The sequence below is a fragment of the Zeus faber genome, assembly GCF_960531495.2.
Source record: "Zeus faber genome assembly, chromosome: 16".
NCBI classification, from domain to species: Eukaryota; Metazoa; Chordata; class Actinopteri; order Zeiformes; family Zeidae; genus Zeus; species Zeus faber.
The window spans coordinates 29,392,397-29,411,533 of NC_137202.1; the positions used below are offsets into that span (position 1 = coordinate 29,392,397).

The 19,137-nt window shown below is 45.0% G+C and overlaps 1 protein-coding gene across 3 annotated transcripts in view; it reads right to left on the minus strand.

Annotated features, from left to right (window-relative positions):
* cul9 (cullin 9) overlaps positions 1-19,137 on the minus strand; it is a 45,556-nt gene that overhangs the window by 16,628 nt on the left and 9,791 nt on the right. Inside the window, exons 6-27 of one of the 3 annotated variants that reach the window (XM_080016630.1) lie at positions 18,219-18,409; positions 16,577-16,763; positions 15,792-15,992; positions 15,356-15,548; positions 13,503-13,698; positions 12,325-12,515; positions 10,762-10,958; positions 10,301-10,446; positions 10,036-10,124; positions 9,141-9,246; positions 7,067-7,294; positions 6,745-6,835; positions 6,190-6,361; positions 5,864-5,969; positions 5,567-5,662; positions 5,220-5,395; positions 4,839-4,972; positions 4,425-4,610; positions 3,447-3,473; positions 1,581-1,726; positions 860-1,042; positions 153-310 (exon numbers count right to left, since the gene is read on the minus strand). In XM_080016630.1, the coding sequence (XP_079872756.1) occupies positions 153-310; positions 860-1,042; positions 1,581-1,726; positions 3,447-3,473; positions 4,425-4,610; positions 4,839-4,972; positions 5,220-5,395; positions 5,567-5,662; positions 5,864-5,969; positions 6,190-6,361; positions 6,745-6,835; positions 7,067-7,294; positions 9,141-9,246; positions 10,036-10,124; positions 10,301-10,446; positions 10,762-10,958; positions 12,325-12,515; positions 13,503-13,698; positions 15,356-15,548; positions 15,792-15,992; positions 16,577-16,763; positions 18,219-18,409 (3,400 nt within the window). Of the gene's footprint in view, positions 1-152; positions 311-859; positions 1,043-1,580; positions 1,727-3,446; positions 3,477-4,424; positions 4,611-4,838; positions 4,973-5,219; positions 5,396-5,566; positions 5,663-5,863; positions 5,970-6,189; positions 6,362-6,744; positions 6,836-7,066; positions 7,295-9,140; positions 9,247-10,035; positions 10,125-10,300; positions 10,447-10,761; positions 10,959-12,324; positions 12,516-13,502; positions 13,699-15,355; positions 15,549-15,791; positions 15,993-16,576; positions 16,764-18,218; positions 18,410-19,137 lie in introns of all 3 variants that reach the window. The other 2 variants (XM_080016629.1, XM_080016631.1) reach the window with 2 other exon arrangements.

Here is a 19,137-nt window from a genome sequence, read left to right on the forward strand (position 1 = left end):
TGTTTAAGGACCTGCAGATACTCTGTATTAAAAAATGTGATAACCACAAAATGTGACTATGGTGATCATCAGCTCTTCCCAGAGGGCCGAGCTCCATCTGTGAGTGCGTTGAAGCTGCAAGTTGCAGTGTTCTGGTATCTTCTGTCTTCTACCTGTAGAAGTGTTCGAAAGTGCTGGCCATCTCCAGGCCGCACAGGAACAACATGGGCTCCAGGAAATGCTCCAGTCTCTCCAGGGTCTCCCCTCTGCCGCACCTGCCCCCGCTCTCCTTGATCCTCTGGTCGATGTACTGAGCGAAGCGCTCGCTCACCTTACACAGAGTGGATGGTGAACAGGTCAACTTAAAGGGTTTAGCAATCAATCATCAATGCCATGATGGGGATACAGTTATTGAAATTTTACAGTATTTATTTTCCAAGTCTAAATACAACGACAATTATATATAGTATTATATAGTGGCAGACTAGGATTGAGGGCGAGATCATAAATAACATTTTCCTTACTGTGGTTATAATCAGCCATGAGTTAAATATTGATGCAGATATTAAGAGACCAGATACGGGCATTGGAAAGCAATATAAAAGAGCAGTGATATTTTCTTACAGCCCTATAATTCATTAAAATGTCCATTAAAATGGTTTTAACACATTTCTGTCGCCAGTCAATACAGCGAGACAAGGTAAACCACTAAAATAGATAATAATTTTGACAAATAACAACATATGAATATTTTTTTAATCCCCAGCTTTCTAAAACTTGCTGACACTTAAAAGGTATTTAATTCTATACAGGTCAAATTCCCAGACTGTTTCCGGTGGTTTGGAGGCAGAGGCGCCCTCTGGTGGCAGTGAGGACTCACATGCATGGCTCTGAGTATGGAGAGATGCAGTAACGCCGCAGAGAAGCCATTTCGCAAGGCCAGGACGAAGGCGGTCTGCTGGCCAAACAGCTCCTCCATGGCTTCCTTCAGACGCAGGTACAGAGCGGTGTAGCGCTCCACAAAGTCTGACAGGTTGGAACTGGATTCCAGAAACATCTTCACCTGAGAGACAAAGTGAGGATCTTTCATCTTACGGGGGGGAAAAAACGCACTCGTATTCGATGTGGTGTTAAAAGACCAAATCCATGCTCCATGATGCAGCATTTATACAACTGCAAACTATGCATTTCTGCATTTCTGAATGAAGCTGAACGGTCGAGTGGGATGTTGTGAGGGGAGAGGGTTTGTTGTTTCTGGAGTTTAGTCAAATCAAATTGCTGTTTTGTTTTTGTCTGGAAATGCTTTTTTGTTGTGAATTTTTGTGGTAGGCCTACAGTGTTCACGGCACCTTTAAACACCGAAGTGACAACATGCGATTTCACGACGCTATAACAACCCAAATTACCACGAGAGCATCTTTGGAAAATATGTAACTACAGTCATTACACATATTACATTAAGTAATATTAAGTATTATATTAAGTAATAATAACTTCAGTAGGGAGAAAGAAAAAGATGAAAAAAGGACTGCTAAATTACAAAACCTTGTAAATGATAAAACCTGTTTAGACAAAGCAGTACACAGTTACCGTATCCTTACCTGGCACTCTACAACCCCCTGCCAACAGAGAGCGATGCCTGCAATGCTGCTGCTGCTCTTCACCTTGGGTTTTGCTGAGGAGTCTGAGGAAGAGGCCGAGGAAGAGGCGGCTGCAGTAGCGTCCTTGTTTTTACCCTCTTTACCATCTGGAAAAACAAAACACAAAGACCTCAGAGGTCATGTGATCCAACCTTTAGATGTAAAAGAATTACGTAAAAACATGAAAATGAAAACGACGAGAATGGGCCTAAAATGGGAGCAAAAAGCAGTGGCTCTATCCCTCTGTGCCACCTGGAAAGAAAAGGGTCAATCACTTCTCTGGAACGACAGCAAAACCCAGTAAAATAAACCTAAGTAGAAAGAAACAGCAGCCAAAAACTGAAAGAAAACAATGGGATTTTTAACAGTTACATGACTCCGTGCATGTCTGTGGCTGTGTTCAAGTAGTGGCTTGGTCTGTTGTAGTTTCTTGACATGTTGCATTGGAATCATTGCTATAGGGTCAATTGGTGCGTGGATGTCGGGGTAGGGTATGTCAGCGGCGCGTGGATGTAGGGTATGTCAGCTGTGTTTGGATGTCGGGGCAGGGTATGTCAGTGGTGCGTGGATGTAGGGTAGGGTATGTCAGTGGTGCGTGGATGTAGGGTAGGGTATGTCAGCTGTGTTTGGATGTCGGGGGAGGGTATGTCAGTGGTACGTGGATGTAGGGTATGTCAGCGGCGCGGGGATGTCGGGTATGTCAGTGGTGCGTGGATGTAGGGGTAGGGTATGTCAGTGGTGCGTTGATGTCGGGTATGTCAGTGGTGTGTGGATGTCGGGTATGTCATTGGTGCGTGGATGTAGAGTAGGGTATGTCAATGGTGCGTGGATGTCAGGTATGTCAGTGGTGCGTGGATGTAGGGGTAGGGTATGTCAGTGGTGCGTGGATGTCGGGGTAGGGTATGTCAGTGGTGCGGGGATGTCGGGTATGTCAGCGGCGCGGGGATGTCGGGTATGTCAGTGGTGCGTGGATGTAGGGGTAGGGTATGTCAGTGGTGCGTGGATGTAGGGTATGTCAGTGGTGCGTGGATGTAGGGTATATCAGTGGTGCGTGGATGTAGGGTATGTCAGTGGTGCGTGGATGTAGGGGTAGGGTATGTCAGTGGTACGTGGATGTCGGGGTAGGGTATGTCAGTGGTGCGTGGATGTAGGGTAGGGTATGTCAGTGGTGCGTGGATGTAGGGTAGGGTATGTCAGTGGTGTGTTGATGTCGGGTATGTCAGTGGTGCGTGGATGTAGGGTAGGGTATGTCTGTGGTGCGTTGATGTCGGGTATGTCAGTGGTGCGTGGATGTAGGGTAGGGTATGTCAGTGGTGCGTGGATGTAGGGTAGGGTATGTCAGTGGTGTGTTGATGTCGGGTATGTCAGTGGTGCGTGGATGTAGGGTAGGGTATGTCAGTGGTGCGTGGATGTCGGGTATGTCAGTGGTGCGTGGATGTCGGGTATGTCAGTGGTGCGTGGATGTCGGGTATGTCAGTGGTGCGTGGATGTCGGGTAGGGTATGTCAGTGGTGCGTGGATGTCGGGTAGGGTATGTCAGTGGTGCGTGGATGTAGGGTAGGGTATGTCAGTGGTGCGTGGATGTCGGGTAGGGTATGTCAGTGGTGCGTGGATGTCGGGTAGGGTATGTCAGTGGTGCGTGGATGTCGGGTAGGGTATGTCAGTGGTGCGTGGATGTAGGGTAGGGTATGTCAGTGGTGCGTGGATGTCGGGTATGTCAGTGGTGCATGGATGTAGGGTATGTCAGTGGTACCAGACACATGAATGGCACAAAGCACAGCGTAAACAAACTAAAATGCAGAACGTTGGCCTCCGGACAGTTACTTACTCTTCAGATCTTTGCTTCGGTTGAAAGCTTCTGAAAACAAAATAAATAACTTTAAACATGGAAGACCGAAGGCTAAAGCTAGAACAGTCCAAAACGTAGTTTCACAACTGACCTTTTCTCAAACATTATCAGGCCAAACTACATAAATGTATATATCGGCCGATAAAAACACAGTTCACTAATGTACACCAAGACCGGTACCAGGCTGCCATGCACATGGCTGGTTTAGCAGTGGAGGCTGAACACCCTCCAACCTGCTTTCACCAGCATCTAGACTACAACCAGCATCTACTACATACAATTTAAGGACAGAGGACATACACACGTTCATTTTTCCATAGTAGACGGTAGTTGGTGATCTGAATGACAAATCAACTAGTTGAACACAAAAAAGCCTAAATTCACACTTATTTGGGCTGGAGAGAAAGTATCCTCAGAAAATAAAATGACTTAATGTTGATTAAAACCACACATAAAACTGATATTGTGGCTCATGTTCAAGGCGATACGATTATTATTTTTTTTAACGGAAATCTGAGATTAAGAAATGCAACAGCTACAGCTTCTAGGCCACGATGACACTGAAAAAAAACAAGAAGCCCCGACCATTTTCAGGGAAAAATACACGTCAGTGTTGATTTTTCGACATTAGGTTCATGATATTTTTGGATGGCATTCAAATAAACCAAGTACTCGCTCTTGGGTACTGAAATATGGATATTTTCAGTAACAATAAATGAGAGATCACCGATGATAGAGATTGATCAACTATAACAATTGACTTCCAGTGCATTCCAAAAATAAACCATGATACAGGAACTCAATAAAGCGACATTATGTTGCTGTGACATGGGCGCCACATCGGAGCTGATAGTGGTATTGGTATCTCTGTATCCCTACTTCTACGTACTACACTGTGCTACAGAGACGCTGCTTTCCACTGCTAGCCAGCAGGAGGCAGCGTTGGAGGAAACTCACTGGACATGACTGGCGGTTTGAGCTCCTCAGCGTCCACCTGGTTGGTGTCCACGTGGACCAGAAGGTGTGTGAGGCGCCGGACACGAGAGTTAAAGATGGCCGCGCGTCCCTTGCAGCGCTTGGCGGAGTCGGTGTTGTCCAGATACTCTGTGAGCAGCCAGGAGAGGGGGCTCGGGGTGGAGTCATCTGGAATGACGGACACATTCAGATACCAATTATAATCACACAACCCCTGCGTTGGTTTAAATCCTGATGTGCACAAATACATCCCATCACAAAATATTTGGATGCATAAATGACAATAATGAAGGTGGTGAAATGGCTACATTCCTATGCTAAACTAGAGGCTTGTGACGTGCTGAGCGGTAGGCTGTTGTCACGGTAACAGACGGCGTGGCGTGGCGAAAGACCAACCTGACGCCGTGATGCTGTGGACGATGGGGGTTATGAGAGCCTCCCAGCAGGTCCGACCCAGAGCTTCTGCCGCTTCTGCGTCGGGCAGGAAGCGGTCGGCAAACATCTGCTCATGCCTCAGAGCGCTGTTCAGCCTGCCGGACAGACACACGGCACCAGGACCCAGTTACACTTTACTTAATTTCTCGATTTTCATGGTAACCAGCAGCGTCACTGTGTGCAACTGTTAGTTTCGGCAAAGTCGCAGATGGAAGTTGATGTCCAAAACACAGAACATGCTGTGCTGTACACTTTGGCGGTAATGCTCACAACCGGAACCAAGCCGACACACAGGACTGCAACTACAACCTACTTGGTGGAGGAACTGGGCCTTAGTCTTACTTGTTGAAGAGCTGCAGCAGCTGGGTCCGGTCCTCCAGGACTTCCTGACACCAGGTGTGGGCCTTGGTGCTGTAGAACAGGTAGGTACGACAGCACAGCTGCTCCTTGAACACGGGCCAGAACGTGGGCTTAGGGCCAAGAACCTCAAAACCGTGGACTCTGGTGTCGATACCGCCCTGGACAAAAGAGAGAGTTTATGTGTAGTGATTATTTCTGATTCAATCATGTATTGCATTTAGCCAATTAGTCCTGTTCAGGCTTGTAGGCCCTGAATGGGGCTCTGCCAGTTCACAGCCCGAGTAGGACTAGCTGGGCTGTCTTAAACACCAAGGTGGATGACCTCTGACCTGCTGACACCTCTTGACCCGGATCTGGATGATAGACCAAAAGCGGTTCAAGTTCTCCAGAAGAACCACACGGCTGGCCGAGGGCGGAACATTCACCTGCGGACAAAACCACAAGGTTAGAAGAGAAGTTAGACGAGCACGAGAATGACGAGATATTCTTACAGGAGTTTTCTAAGTAATTCTAAGAAATATCAACATTAAAATTTTATTACAGGAAATATCAAGTAATCGTGATACTGAATTTGAAAACAACAGTTTTCAGTACAGATGGTACCAGCAGGTTGGCTGACCGCTCACCGTGTTGAGTTCTGTGTTGATGTTGGTCGGGTCGTCTCCGCCCAGCACCAGAATCCGAGCCGGCATGTAACTGGAGTCCTCACTGGCCACCAGAACCGCCAGTTGCCTAGGCAACAGAAACAAGTTATGAGATGTTATTAAAGCCGTTACGGGATTCTAACCTCTCCGTACTGGAAATACATTCTTACATTAATTTAAATATTAGTTGCATGTTTCTTGTTTTTAGCGTAATTTTCATAAACGTTTTTATGTTGTTGTGGCTGACTCTGTGTACTAGATTTCCAAAGCAGGGTGAGAGTGCACGTGGGCAGAGAGAGTGCACGTACCTGATGACCACTCCCTTGTGTATGTAAATGTTGATGAAGTGGGAGCCGGTGCAGCCGTTGGACTCCCAGTAGGTTTTGGGATTCTTATCGGTCAGTTTGTTTGCTCGGTGGTGATTGGATGAGACCTCCACTTTCTCCCAACACTTATCCTCCTTCAGCTCCACGCTGGAACCTGACAGCGAGGGAGAGGATGGAAGAAGAGAATTAAAGAGTCTCTGAAGCGTCGTGTGTTGTGGAGTGACTGCATGGTTATACATGCAGATTCATGGATTATTCAAATATCCAGTTGTGATTATTAAATTATATTCATATATTATTCAACAAATAACTTAACTACTACAATTACAGATTAGGGATAGAGGATAAGAGCCACATGGAAAAATATATTTGAGTTCTCAGATCAGAGTAAAGTATATAATAAAGTATATACCATATTCTGAGAATAAAGTAATACATTTTTCAAATAAACAACTTTATTATTTGAAAGTTTGTGGTCAAGATAACTAGTTTGTTATTTATTGATAATCTATTGAAGGCCATTGTGATTCGTGGCACCTTGGCACAGGTTCCTGAGGAAAACGTCAAAAAAAGGGATGTTGATTGGCTGATGGCTCCGACGATGCTCCTCAATTTGGCCCAGCACCATCTGAGAGAAGATGGGAGCGCATGCTTGATGGTTACAAAGGAACAAATATGCACAGTTGTGTTCGCTACGTCTACGTCTGTCACCATGTTCTCATTTCCAAGACATCAGCACCGACAGAAAATGTACAGAAATGACTGTTTGTATCCTAGTTTCACTGCTAAGTCTAGAGACAAAGTCCATACATATATCTAACCAAACATGTTAACATCCACCCATCCATCCACAGTGTACCTGGATACACCCAGCCAGTATGCTGGTGGTCATTTTTTTGTAGAGACTGGCGTATTTCTCGCAGTCAGTGACGAGGTCGCGGAGCTCGGTGACCATCGGCAGGTTGATGCTGTGTTTGTCCAGGGCTTTGACCAGCACCTCCTTGGTGCCCAGACGGCACATCACCACCGCGTAGTCCTTATTCAGGGAGGCCAGTCGGTACAGGAAACGGATAAACTGCTGAATCACCTGACAGTCACAAAAAGCAGTTTTACATTTTCTCTTGTCTCTTTTAGACAGATGTGGCAGGAAAATAAAAGGTAAAGTACAGGAAACAAACAAAGAAGATCAAAGGGAACATGACAAAATGCTGCAAATAAAACTGACAACCGATTATAAAGGCAAAATTTACGAAAATGTTGTCGTAAAAAAGCTGTAATGATACTTCCCAATACAATGGACCGATATAAACTTCTATTCATTACTAATTTAGATTTTAAAAACTGTGCACAAGGACCCGCTCACACCAGGAAGGGACGACGAAAGATTCCTTTAAAGCGACAACTTTGGTTATCATGCTTAAAAGCTGGCCAAATATAAACAGTAAAACAAAATATGAATTATATACAGCCTAAATGTATTAACTAGAATTACCGCGTCACGGTTGTATGCCTCCACCAACCAGTCAAGTTGCAGTTTGTCTGTTCAGACTCAGACTAATAGTGAAGAATCGATAGTGGTCGACTGATTGAACGGTCGGCCAATTAATTGGGCTGATAGCTGCACATTTTGAGATAATCGGCATTATCCGACGTCTGTGCTCACACGCGATAAATAAAAAATGTCTGCAGACTAGTGTGAAAATATCTATTTTTCTATACATATTGACTGTGAATATTTAAAAGGGTTTCAATACTAATTTTCCGCACTATGGATGTCGCTCTCTGACAGCGAGTCACACACACCGCTGCTGTGCCTCCAGAGCCCCGCCCTCCTCTCACTCACTCGCTGTCTCCACTCGTCTCACCTGCTCCGGTTTGTTCTGGTGTTACTCATTAAAGATGGCGAGTGCAGAGCCTCTGCGAGCGGTTTGGAAAGAAAACAGCAGGAGTGCTGTTTGGAAATACTTCACAATTGAGGCAAAATGTGGACCTAGAGTTTTTTCTCCTCCAACCAGCCCTGCACCGTGCCTGCGCTCCTGTTTTCCTGTCTTTCAATTTTAGATCTATAATTCTTTGTGCGTTCCCTAACTTGTATGAAACATTGTTTTTGTTTTTTTTTAAACAACAGGGTGCGTTTTCGTTTTGGTTGGAGGGAATGGAGCATACAGCGGACAGCGGGCGCCCGGATGCACACGATCGCAGGCGTACCGATCACGGAAATCCTCTACCCCAATGCCCAATCACGCTTCAAAAAATGAATAAATAAATGAAATGAAATGAAATAAAGAAACGAGAATAATAATAAATAATAAAAAAAATAATACAATAAATAAACGTGGCACATAAAAATGGCACCATGGACATCAAGGGGCCGGTGCCCAAGGCACCCTCAGCCCACCCCCCATACGCTTGAATGTCCCTACTGTCCTATGCTGCACGCTGCAAAGGTTTTTTGCAAAACATGATGATGTCACAGTGAGGTTGACCTTCGACCATTTGGATATAAAATGTCACTTCATCATTTTATCCTATTAGACGTTTGTGTGAAATTCTGTCATTATTAGCGTATGCGTTTTGAGTTGTTTTGTGAGGTCACAGTGACTGGGACCTTTGACCATCAAACTCGTATCAGTTTAGCTTTGAGTTCAAGTAGACGTTTGTGCTAAATTTCACTTTATCCCTTTGAGGCGTTCCTGAGAAGAGACTCAAAATATTTGAAATAAGATGATTTGACATCACAGGGTCAACACAGCCAACAAGCTGCTTTACTCTTGGTCAGCACCACAATTTCACTACTGGCAATGAATCCATTGATTGACAGAACTCAAAGGCAATACGTTAATATGGCTTTGCAGCCCCAGCAGTGTGGAGGTGTGTGGAGGCGAGTGGAGGCGTGTGGAGGCCTGTGGAGGCCTGTGGAGGCGTGCCCCCACCTCTCGGTCGTTGATGAAGGCCGTCATGGAGGTCAGGCAGGGCTCGATGCTCTCATGCCACGGCAGCAGGTCTTCTTGGTAATCATCCAGAAACTTTTTCAATATCCTGAAACGTTCAAAACAAACAAGAACAGTGTTAGAGGAGGAACAGTTGAGGGGACTCACTGAGAACTAGGGGCTGGGGAGGTCCTTGAAAACTAGAAATCCTCAAGGACTTTCCTCTGGTTGTGTTGGCACTGGAACTCTGAAGTGACGTCAGCCAATGGGCTTCCAGCACCAGTTCTGTGTTATATTTACTCCCTAACTTTCACTGATTTCACATCATCATTCCACTAAAATCTGTTTCTGAACAAATTTGAGGCGACCAATCCCCGTGCACTCACGTCACTGAAGGTTCCTCTTGTGCTGGTTAGTCCCTGCCCTGCAGTGGGAGCTAAAAAAGTCCCTCAAAACAGGGTTCTAACAACTACCACCGTACCTAGTTCCCCCAGTGCAGACACCAGAGAAAAGGAAGGTTCCTCCAAAAGGTTCTTACAACCATGAAAAGGTTCCTGCGCTGTGAGAACACAGAGTGTCAGAGTTTTCTCTGCATTGATTCCGTGGATACTTCAATCCCTTCAAGTCTGGTTTCATCAGCACTGAGGAGAAGCTTCTCAAGGTCACCCATCAGATTTTGACTCTTTAAAACTACAGACTATAATACATGGACGTAGATTTGAAGAGGTGATAACCAGGCACTCCAGCACTGAAAGTAGTTTTGCCGATTAAGTTTAAACTGCTGCTGTTTGTCAATCGTGGCATTTTGCAAAGTGACAAACAGAACAGACAACTTGTAAGTAGAGTCGTTGGGGGTTCAGTGAGGTGATCCAGATTAGATTAAATGTGTTTACGCTACCTGAGGATGGAGAGCTGTACGGCTCGGTCCGCTCGGTGATGCTCCAACAGACGCACCAGGTCCTGGTAGGTGTCTCTGCTTAGCGTCACCTGGGATCACAAACAAACAAACAAACAAACAAACAAACAAACAGCCTGGAAGTTGCACATCAATATTCCTCTGCATGAATATCCAACATCGTAGCAGTAGGCGGAGCAAACCTGGAGCATCCCTTTAATAGACAACAGGAGCGCCAGGTGAATAAGCTGCGTTTTGGGCTCAGTACCTGGCTGCGCTCCTCCAGCTGAGAGCTCTCGTCGTACAGCAGCTGTTCCAGAGTCAGTATCACCTCCTTGTTGGCCGTCAACTCCCTCAGACTGACCACCAACATCTTCAGCTCCATGTCCTTAAAGGCCACGTCCTCCTTCGAGTCTGAACAGCGTACGTGCACACAAGAGAACCCACTGTACTGTCCGTACTGTATTGACCGGAGCTCATTATATCATCATATCAACCTTTTATGTCACAAGGTAATTAAAAACTGGAGATGTTAAGAAGAAAACAAAAAATAACTGATTATCCACAGGAATGTAGTAATGTCAACTCTATGCTGACGAACTCCAGCCGACAAATCAAGCGAGCTAGCCCAGCATTCAATCCAACTGGCAAACGTTAGCTTGCACCTTGCCAAGTATCTAAACATTAAGAGACAAAACTATCTATGGCCCTGCTGCGGGGCTGTGGTACCTTTCCTCTCCAGCTTGTGGACCATGGAGATGTGGTTGAGTGCGATGATGGCCAGCATGGTCTCTAATCTGGACGCGGACAGACACTTCTTCAGCACGGAGGTGACATCGCAGGCCACCAGCTGCTCCGCCAGGCTCTTATGGTTGGAGATGAGCATGATGATGACCAGAAGACCGTTTCTAACGGACAGCATGCAGCTGGAGAAAAACAACACCACATCAGAGCTTCCCACTTAAAACACACGAGTCACTTATAAAAGTATATCGGCAAGTACACAAGGGCAGTACGCTGCATGTTCCAGGAATGCTCATTTACAATGTTTTTATGACCCATAGCCGACCCTCGTTAACCGATCATTAACCGCTTTCTGACGATATTAAAATATTAGGGCACTGTCCCCCAAAAATAAAATGAATTAGTCCTTTTTTATTGGACTTGATAAATTCTTATTAGAAATAAGAGGAAACAGATATTTGTTTTTCTAGGCAAAGACAGGTCTCTGTGTGATGGTGGAGAGATGTTGAGCTGTTCTGTATTTGGAGCCTTTACTCCAAATGAAACAACTAAAAACAGTGTTTTCACTTGTTTACACTGTTTTTAGTTGTTTCATTTGGAGGAACATTGAACAGCCCAATCCGATTGGCCTGACAACATTCTGAGTCGGAGACAGCCCTAGAAATAATTCATAACCTGACACACGTTTCATGGACTGTCTCTCCCAGTGACGAGCGGAGCAACTGAAAACCATGACAACTAAACAATGATTGTGTTTAGATTTCATATCCTCCTCTAGCTTTTATCAGTAAAATATTGAAATACAAAAAAAAAAAAAAAGTCATATATATTTTATTATTTGCGGTGATGACAGTAATGAGTTCAACCAATACAGTAATGGTCACAGCCCTGGTTGCACGCGTCTCCGCCATGAGATGAATTTAAGAAATAGATTGTATAGCCTCTTTTTATTTTACCACGCAACAAACATTTACCTTTAAAATTACTTTTTTCCATAAATGTTGTTTTACCTGTTTAACTGATAATATTAATCGATTAAAATTCTTATTGTCGGATAACGGTTAAACGGTTCATTAATAACATCCCCAGCAGTACTATCAGCTATCAGAATATTCTACCAAGACTTTTAAGCTAAATTCAAAACTGATTTTTGGGAAGAATAGTCCATCCTTTCCAATCCCATCGATTCTGAGATTTTATTTCACTAAACAAAACTAAGTGTCGATTTTTAAGTTCACAGTGCAAAGAAAGTTCTACAAAATGATACCCAATCCTAGTTCAAGTTCTGAGTGTAAAAATCATTCAACCTTTCTATATTGTTTTCCTTTTTTCCTACCACAAACTGGAACATTTTTCAATGTCCCCATTCCCAATACACGCATTAAAATTTGGTATTTTATTAGAAGAAACTATTGCCTTTAAAATTGAATTTCTGACTCCTTAAGACGACATGAATTCATTAAATACTTTTTTAGACTTTTTAAATGGAAACCTTTCACTGTCCAATTGGAAGTAGTACTTGATAGTTTGTTAGTTAAGGTGTGCTACCCTCTGCTTTGCAGCATCAGCTCGATGGCGGCAGGAATGGTTCCCAGCAGCCCCTTGGACCCCTCCGGCGTTGCCGAACCGATGCTTGCGAAGATCTCCAGCATCATCTGCGTGGCGGCCTCCGAGAGCGGCACAGAGCTGGCCATGCTGCACAGGTCGTGCTTTCCGGCCCCGGTGATCACCTTCAGAGTCTGTCAGCACCAGGGAGGCACACCCATTCACCTATCAATGGATAATACCTCTTTTCCTCTGCACAAAAAACCCACTAACACCCGCTACACGTGGCTCTTGTCTTTCGTGGTAATGGTTACAGTCAGCATTCATTCCCAGGACAAATGACTCTGAAGTGGTCACAGATATTTATTTATATTTGGGCTCCAGCTCCAATCGGTAGTGATGGAAACATGACACCCGGGAAGACATGCTCATTTTCCCCCCGTTACCGGACCTTGGCGTGCAAATTGACAGGAATATCCGTGTATCATTCCATAATTTCATATCCGATGTAGAACCCAAAATCCGAAGTTACTGACTTTTTTCCCCCCACGCTCCCTGCCGGGCTCCGAGCCACGACAGCACCTCCCTAAGCCTCCCTCCGAACCAGAGGAGCGTCTCCGCCCTAAAACAACCGGCCCGTTGCGTGGGCGCTGGCTTGCATGGATACTCCATGCTGCTTTCTACCCCCCCCCCCCCCCCCCCCCAATGTCACACTGGAAATATGACACGCCTCTTTTTCGCCGTGTCCATGACGTCCAACGTCACACCAGAAAAAAAGTAAAGGCATAATCGTCTACTGTAAAAGGGAACAGCATCAATCGCCTATTTTTAGCTGGTTTAACCGCGTTAAAAAAAATGCTAATTTTGGTGTAAAAACAGTATTTATGTAGTAAGTTTTACAGATTCGTTTTTCTGTCATGCAGCCAGAATTTTCTTATCTATGCTGACCATGGCTGCTTCAGCTTAGGTGTGGGAACAGGTTAAGGGAAAACTCTGTTGTTTTTTTTTTAAGTAATCCTTATTATTCCCCAATCATTGGGAATCAATACAAGTGATTGGCATCAGAATTGATCCAGTATTGAGAGAACAGCTTCAGCCAAAGGCTGAGCGTTACATTTTTACATAACCAATGTATTGTGTTATAGGTTATAGTAGTCCAGTGTGTGCTGTCAGTGACTTACCGCCAGGCTGACCTGCTGGACCTGCGTGGCACTGGGGAACTCCTGCATGCAGGATAGCACGGCCTTGACGCCGCCAACGGTGGCGAAGGTGACTCTCCACTCGTACTTGAGCATGAGGAGGCGCGTGAGTCTCAGAGCGCCGAGGACGACGTCCTGGTTCTGGACGCTTAGAAGCTCCACCAGCAGCTCCAGAACTCTGAAGGGTTTCATCAAAGCATCACCCCCAAGGGAATCAAACAGACTAAAAACCTGCAGACTTTACACGTGCTCACATATCAATTTTTGGGCTTTTTATTTTGGTCTCAAAATTTTCAAAACAACTAGGGCTGTCTGTCACATTTAGGTCACTAAGAAACAAATTGAGGCTAAATAAGAATATTTATTACAGTAATTTCAAAACTGGTATAATTACTGGTCAAAGTGCAGATATTCCACATTTCTTTTTAGGAAACAGTTTGATGTGAATTCGATTATTGCAAAGGCTACTTTCATTATATCAGAGCATGGAGGGAGCTCCAAATGGATTGTATAGAAATTATTATATATACACACCAAGCCTATTGAACTCAAATTGTATTAAAGCTACCGTATTTCCTCAAATAGAAACCGGTATTCAAATAAAAACTGGGCCTCTAATAAATGTCGGGGGCGTGGTCTACACAAACCGATAGAAGCCTCAAATACAGACCGGGGAAAAAGTGATCGGAGCTGCGTTGCTGTTCCGGTGCGGAGCTCCGCTCCCAAACAAAGCAAATAAAAACAGTGTGCTTTATGAAGAAAGAAGAAGAAACAGTCTTTATTCATCACGCAACACACCACACTACAACACACGCTTGCACACACACACACACACATGCTTTGATGGTGGCCGGTGAAATGGATTCTCTGCATTGAACCATCCTGGCTTGTCCTTCCTCCGGGGCCACAGCCAGGAGCAGTGGGCAGCATACATGGACGCGCCCGGGGACCAGGTGATAAGTGTCCATCGCTGGTCAGACCATGATGGTGCATGTTTTTGAGGAGGGTCCTTACTGACGTGAGGTGGAGGAAACTCCATGTGAGCACGGGGAGAACATGCAAACTCCACACAGAAAGGCTCCTATTTGGGAGATAACCCACCGGAGCACGGTGCCAACAGCGCCCCAGGCAGGAATCAAACCCAGGACCTTCTTGCTGTGAGGCAGCAGTGCAATGCACTGCGCCACCGTGCCATATTGTAGATGTATTTAATTTACTCCATTTCCTACTGCTGCTTAGCAGATCGCTTTTTGGGGCAAGTGATGCATCCAAGGATGATGATGCATTTCCACACTCAGAAAATTGTAATTCCCCTGTCTGCTACCCTAACAAGTGCAACTTTTAGGGTAGCTACCGGCAAAAACATGTTTTAGCATGGCATGGCACCCAGACAGCGGTTAGATTTAAAACTCATACTAAAATATGATCAAATATACTATACTATACTTAAACAGAGGAAATTAAGATAGAAAAGCCTGCCTCTACTAGAAACCTGGTACCCTCTGCGGCTGAGGTAAATAAAGGCCCCGTCACTATTTGAGGAAATACTGTATCAATACCAATAACAATATTTCGGACTTGGAAATGCCTGCAGTCCTGCGTGCATATCAAGTGACTCAAACTAGCTGAAAAAGTGTGTCTTAAATAGACCTTTTATCTGAAACGTTCCTTGCATTTCAAGATTTTGTGTCACAAAACATAAGATAATGTAACCATTTATAATATTTTGTGACAGGAAATAATTAAATGTAGCAGCACATTTGGGAACATGAGAGCTGTGTGCAAACATAGACCCTTGTGGGCGGGGTCTGGTGGAGGCGTGAGGTTCAGCTTACCGGGAGGTGGTGGTGGAGTCGGTCCTGCCGGCGCTCCTGTCCTGGCCTCCTTCCTCCTGCAGGAGTTTGGTCATGAACTTGATACAAGCCACCTGCTGCATGGGGTCTGAGCTCTCCTTCTTCATCATGTCCGCCACCTCACCCAGCTTCTCCAGGAGCGTCTTCTTCCCCTGAACCCGGGGACCGTTAAACACTGAACAGGAATAAATAGTCTGGTCAAGTTTATAAACCCTTTGTCACAGTCAAAGTCTTAAAGACTGAAAGTTGATTAATTCATTGTTAACTCATTGCTACTCAACTGACTGTTATGTTGGTATCTGCTTTCTGAACATTTCTACTTTCTAAACCACAATATGTGTATCCGGTACTAGTGCTTCCATGTATACAAGTGTCAAGACCAAGAAACACATATAAACCAAACAAACCAAACTCCCACCTTTCATCTTCTCCTCCAGGTCCTCGCAGCACTTGGTGTCGTCCTCTGAGGGCAACTCACTCTCGGTGTCCGGACTCCCGCAGCGAGAGTCGTCAGGAAGCTCCTTCTTGGGTTTCTTGGAGACAGAGGCCATGGCTGAGGAAGAAGAGGCTGCTGACGAAAATGAGGCACTCTGTCCCCCCAAGCCAGAGGAGCCTTCATCTGGAGACACGATGACACAGGAAGTCAGAAAGACCAGAACAGTGGTTAACGATTAGTTTGTAGAGAACAAATCGAACAAATAAACCAGGATTCTGTAATCACTCAATCATCCACTACTGCCTTCAATCCAAATGAAATCCAAACAGGAGAACCTTTTCTAATCATGAGACACTTTAGTTTTATAACACCTTTCGACAAATGAAAACATGCATCCAAAGTGGATAAAAGGCAGCTTAATACTGCTTCAAATTCAATACACAAATATAAACACTAGATTGTCCTTCTAAGAACCAGATCGGATTTGTCTCCCAGGAGTAGTCAGTTTTATTGCCACCACATGTTTAGGCAGTGAGCATTGCCATTTGCATTTGAGTACTGGCAAGAGTGCAGTATAGCTTAAACAGCCATGATATTTTCAAGATTCAAGATTCAAGAGGTTATTTGTCACATACATATACATACGGTCAAACATATCTGCAGTGAAATGTCATGACACCTGGTGATTACGCACAATAAGCTCTAAAAATACTAAAATCTGCGTAACCGACACTAACGTGAAACTAAAATGAATCAACTTAACTCACCCAGCAACTCCTCATCCTCCAGACGTCCTCCTCCGCAGCGCAGGTAGAGTTTGGAGAAGGTGTGGGAGCAGAGCAGGTCTCCCAGGCAGGAGGCAGGAAGGTGCTGCTTCAGGTAGTGCAGCAGCCTCTTGGCCAGATCCCCCGAGACCGAAAGGCCGACCAGAGCAGCATCCTCCAGCACAGAGTCCTGGGAGGAGACAGAGTGCTACCATTCAGCACGTCAGAATCCATGACGGAGGAAAAAAACAACTTTATACCTTTCAATTCTGTTGTTGCGATTCCTTATTGAAATAGCAAGTTGTAATATTGATCATTTGTTTCAAAGTTATTCAACCATTTTCCACTTAAATGTAATACTCTGCTGCTCACTAGGTTTTGGCAGATTGATGATTAAGTCTTCAATAGGCAATCGATGGCACTGATCACAATTGACATTGTAGGTGTTTCACACTTACACAGAATTTTGAAACTGATACTTCAGAGCGGGAACGGAGAAGAAGAGAGGGAGGGAGAGGTGGAGTGGAGGGGGAGAGGGAGTAGAGGGAGAGAGGGGGTGGAGGGAGAGGTGGAGTGGAGGGAGAGAAGAGGTGGAGTGGAGGGAGAGAGGGGGTGGAGGGAGAGAGCCGCTCTCTCCCTCCACCCTCTCTCCCTCGCCACACAGATGTTTTGGTTTTATTATTGATTCTTTGTAATGTTGATTGCGTAAAAGTTTTCTCCATGTTCTCGCATGTAAAAAATAAAATCACTGATGTTTTCCCTATCGTTGTTGTGACTTTGTGTTCCGATAAGCCTCATTGTGAAGTGTATTGTCTGAATCAACTAAAGCAAAGAAATGGAGTTTCTTTCATATTCTTTCATATGGAATTCATTTAGTTTGCTTAGTTTCTTACTTGAAAATGAAAAATGTAAACCTAACCGGTGCGTGCACATCGGGCCCGGTCGTTCGTCGGCGAGGAGCGGAGACGCTCCTCTGGTTCGGAGGCAGGCGGTGGAGTGGTTCGGAGCCCCGGCGAAGGTCTGTTGGGGTTCTCCGCTTGCGGAGCTAGCTCCACTTGGAGCGGCCCCCTGGAGCGGCCCCCACACCCCAAACATTTCATGGTCCCTCCCGTATGCGTGAAAAAGAAGCCAATAACTACTGATTTTGGATTCTAAATCGGATAAGATATGATCGAATGATACACGGATATTCCCTTCCTGTCTATTTACGCACCAACGTCTGCAGCGGAAAAGAGGTATCGGAAAATTGGGGAGTTTTCTTTATTTTTATTTCTCCTCCATCATCTGCACAGGCCAGAATTAAGCATTAGGTAGAAACAGGGTATTAACTAGATAATTCTATTATTTGAAACTGGATTTTACACAGCTATTAGCTTGCATTGTTTCTCTTAAGCTGCTTTGATATTGGTCCATGCTACAATTTCACGTGTCAAAGTTCGACACAGGCTATGTGACGACTTAACTTTCCTACGTAAATTTAACGATTGCCACTATTTTATTCACTGTCACAAATGCTGCCGTGACCTAGACCTTCAGTAGAGGTGATAGATTGGTCCCGTGCTCCCTATCAGAAGACCCCTAAAGTGTACGACTCAGAATGGTCAGCAGTGACAGGGTGGAATGGGTGCCCCGGTTGAAGTCGAACCTGGTCATCGAGGCTCTGCTGCAGGATGACACTGGCCTCCTGCTGCTGCGTGGGCTCCAGCTTCTTGATGAAGAACAGCAGCTCCCACCACTCTGCCCGGCTCAGCCGGAGCCCCTCGGCCTGCGGACCCTCGCACAGGTAGGGCAGGGAGTACAGCCCACCCGGGGGCTTGGAGAAAAAGCTCTGGCTCACTGTCACACAACAAGCACAAACCATAAGTTACTTTATTAGGTCATAACGATTGGATCTTGTGACACACACCGATCACATGATGAGCTGTGGTTCCAATAATTTATGGGAGAGTTATTTATGGTGTAATTAATCCCTTTACTTGGAACCACAGCCAATCAGAAGGTGTCCAGTAACGATTTAAAGCACCACTATGGAACCTTCCTACCTTAAAATAACAGCTTTAAATGATTTTGATACACTGACTTTTAATATGGAGAAGGCCACCTCTTTCATTCCCACCAACCCCACAAACGCCTCTGCTTGCACTATGTAACTTCTGTCTTCAGGTACGATACGTCGGGAAAAGTGTTACGCTTTACGTCACTTCCTTGATGTTTGGCTCTGCTAATTATATTTTTTTTGCCTGGTAAAATAATAATAAATAAATGATAAAAAATTAATTATAAACTTGTCAAAATTTCCAGTAACAATGCGCATACAAAATGTAGCCCCTCCACCTCCCCGACGGAGTGGGTGAGACCGCCAGCGCGCTGGCCCTCACTTTCATTTCGCCACGGGTTTGTTTCACCCTGACTCTGACTCTGAATAATTTAGAAAAACTTTCTCCAAATAAACTACAACTCTTGGACCGCACACCCAAAAGTAAATTCATAAACTGTGGGTAACACTGATCAGCATAACTCATCTATGATTAAAAAGGACTGATCAGGAGTTTTTCTAGTAGCTA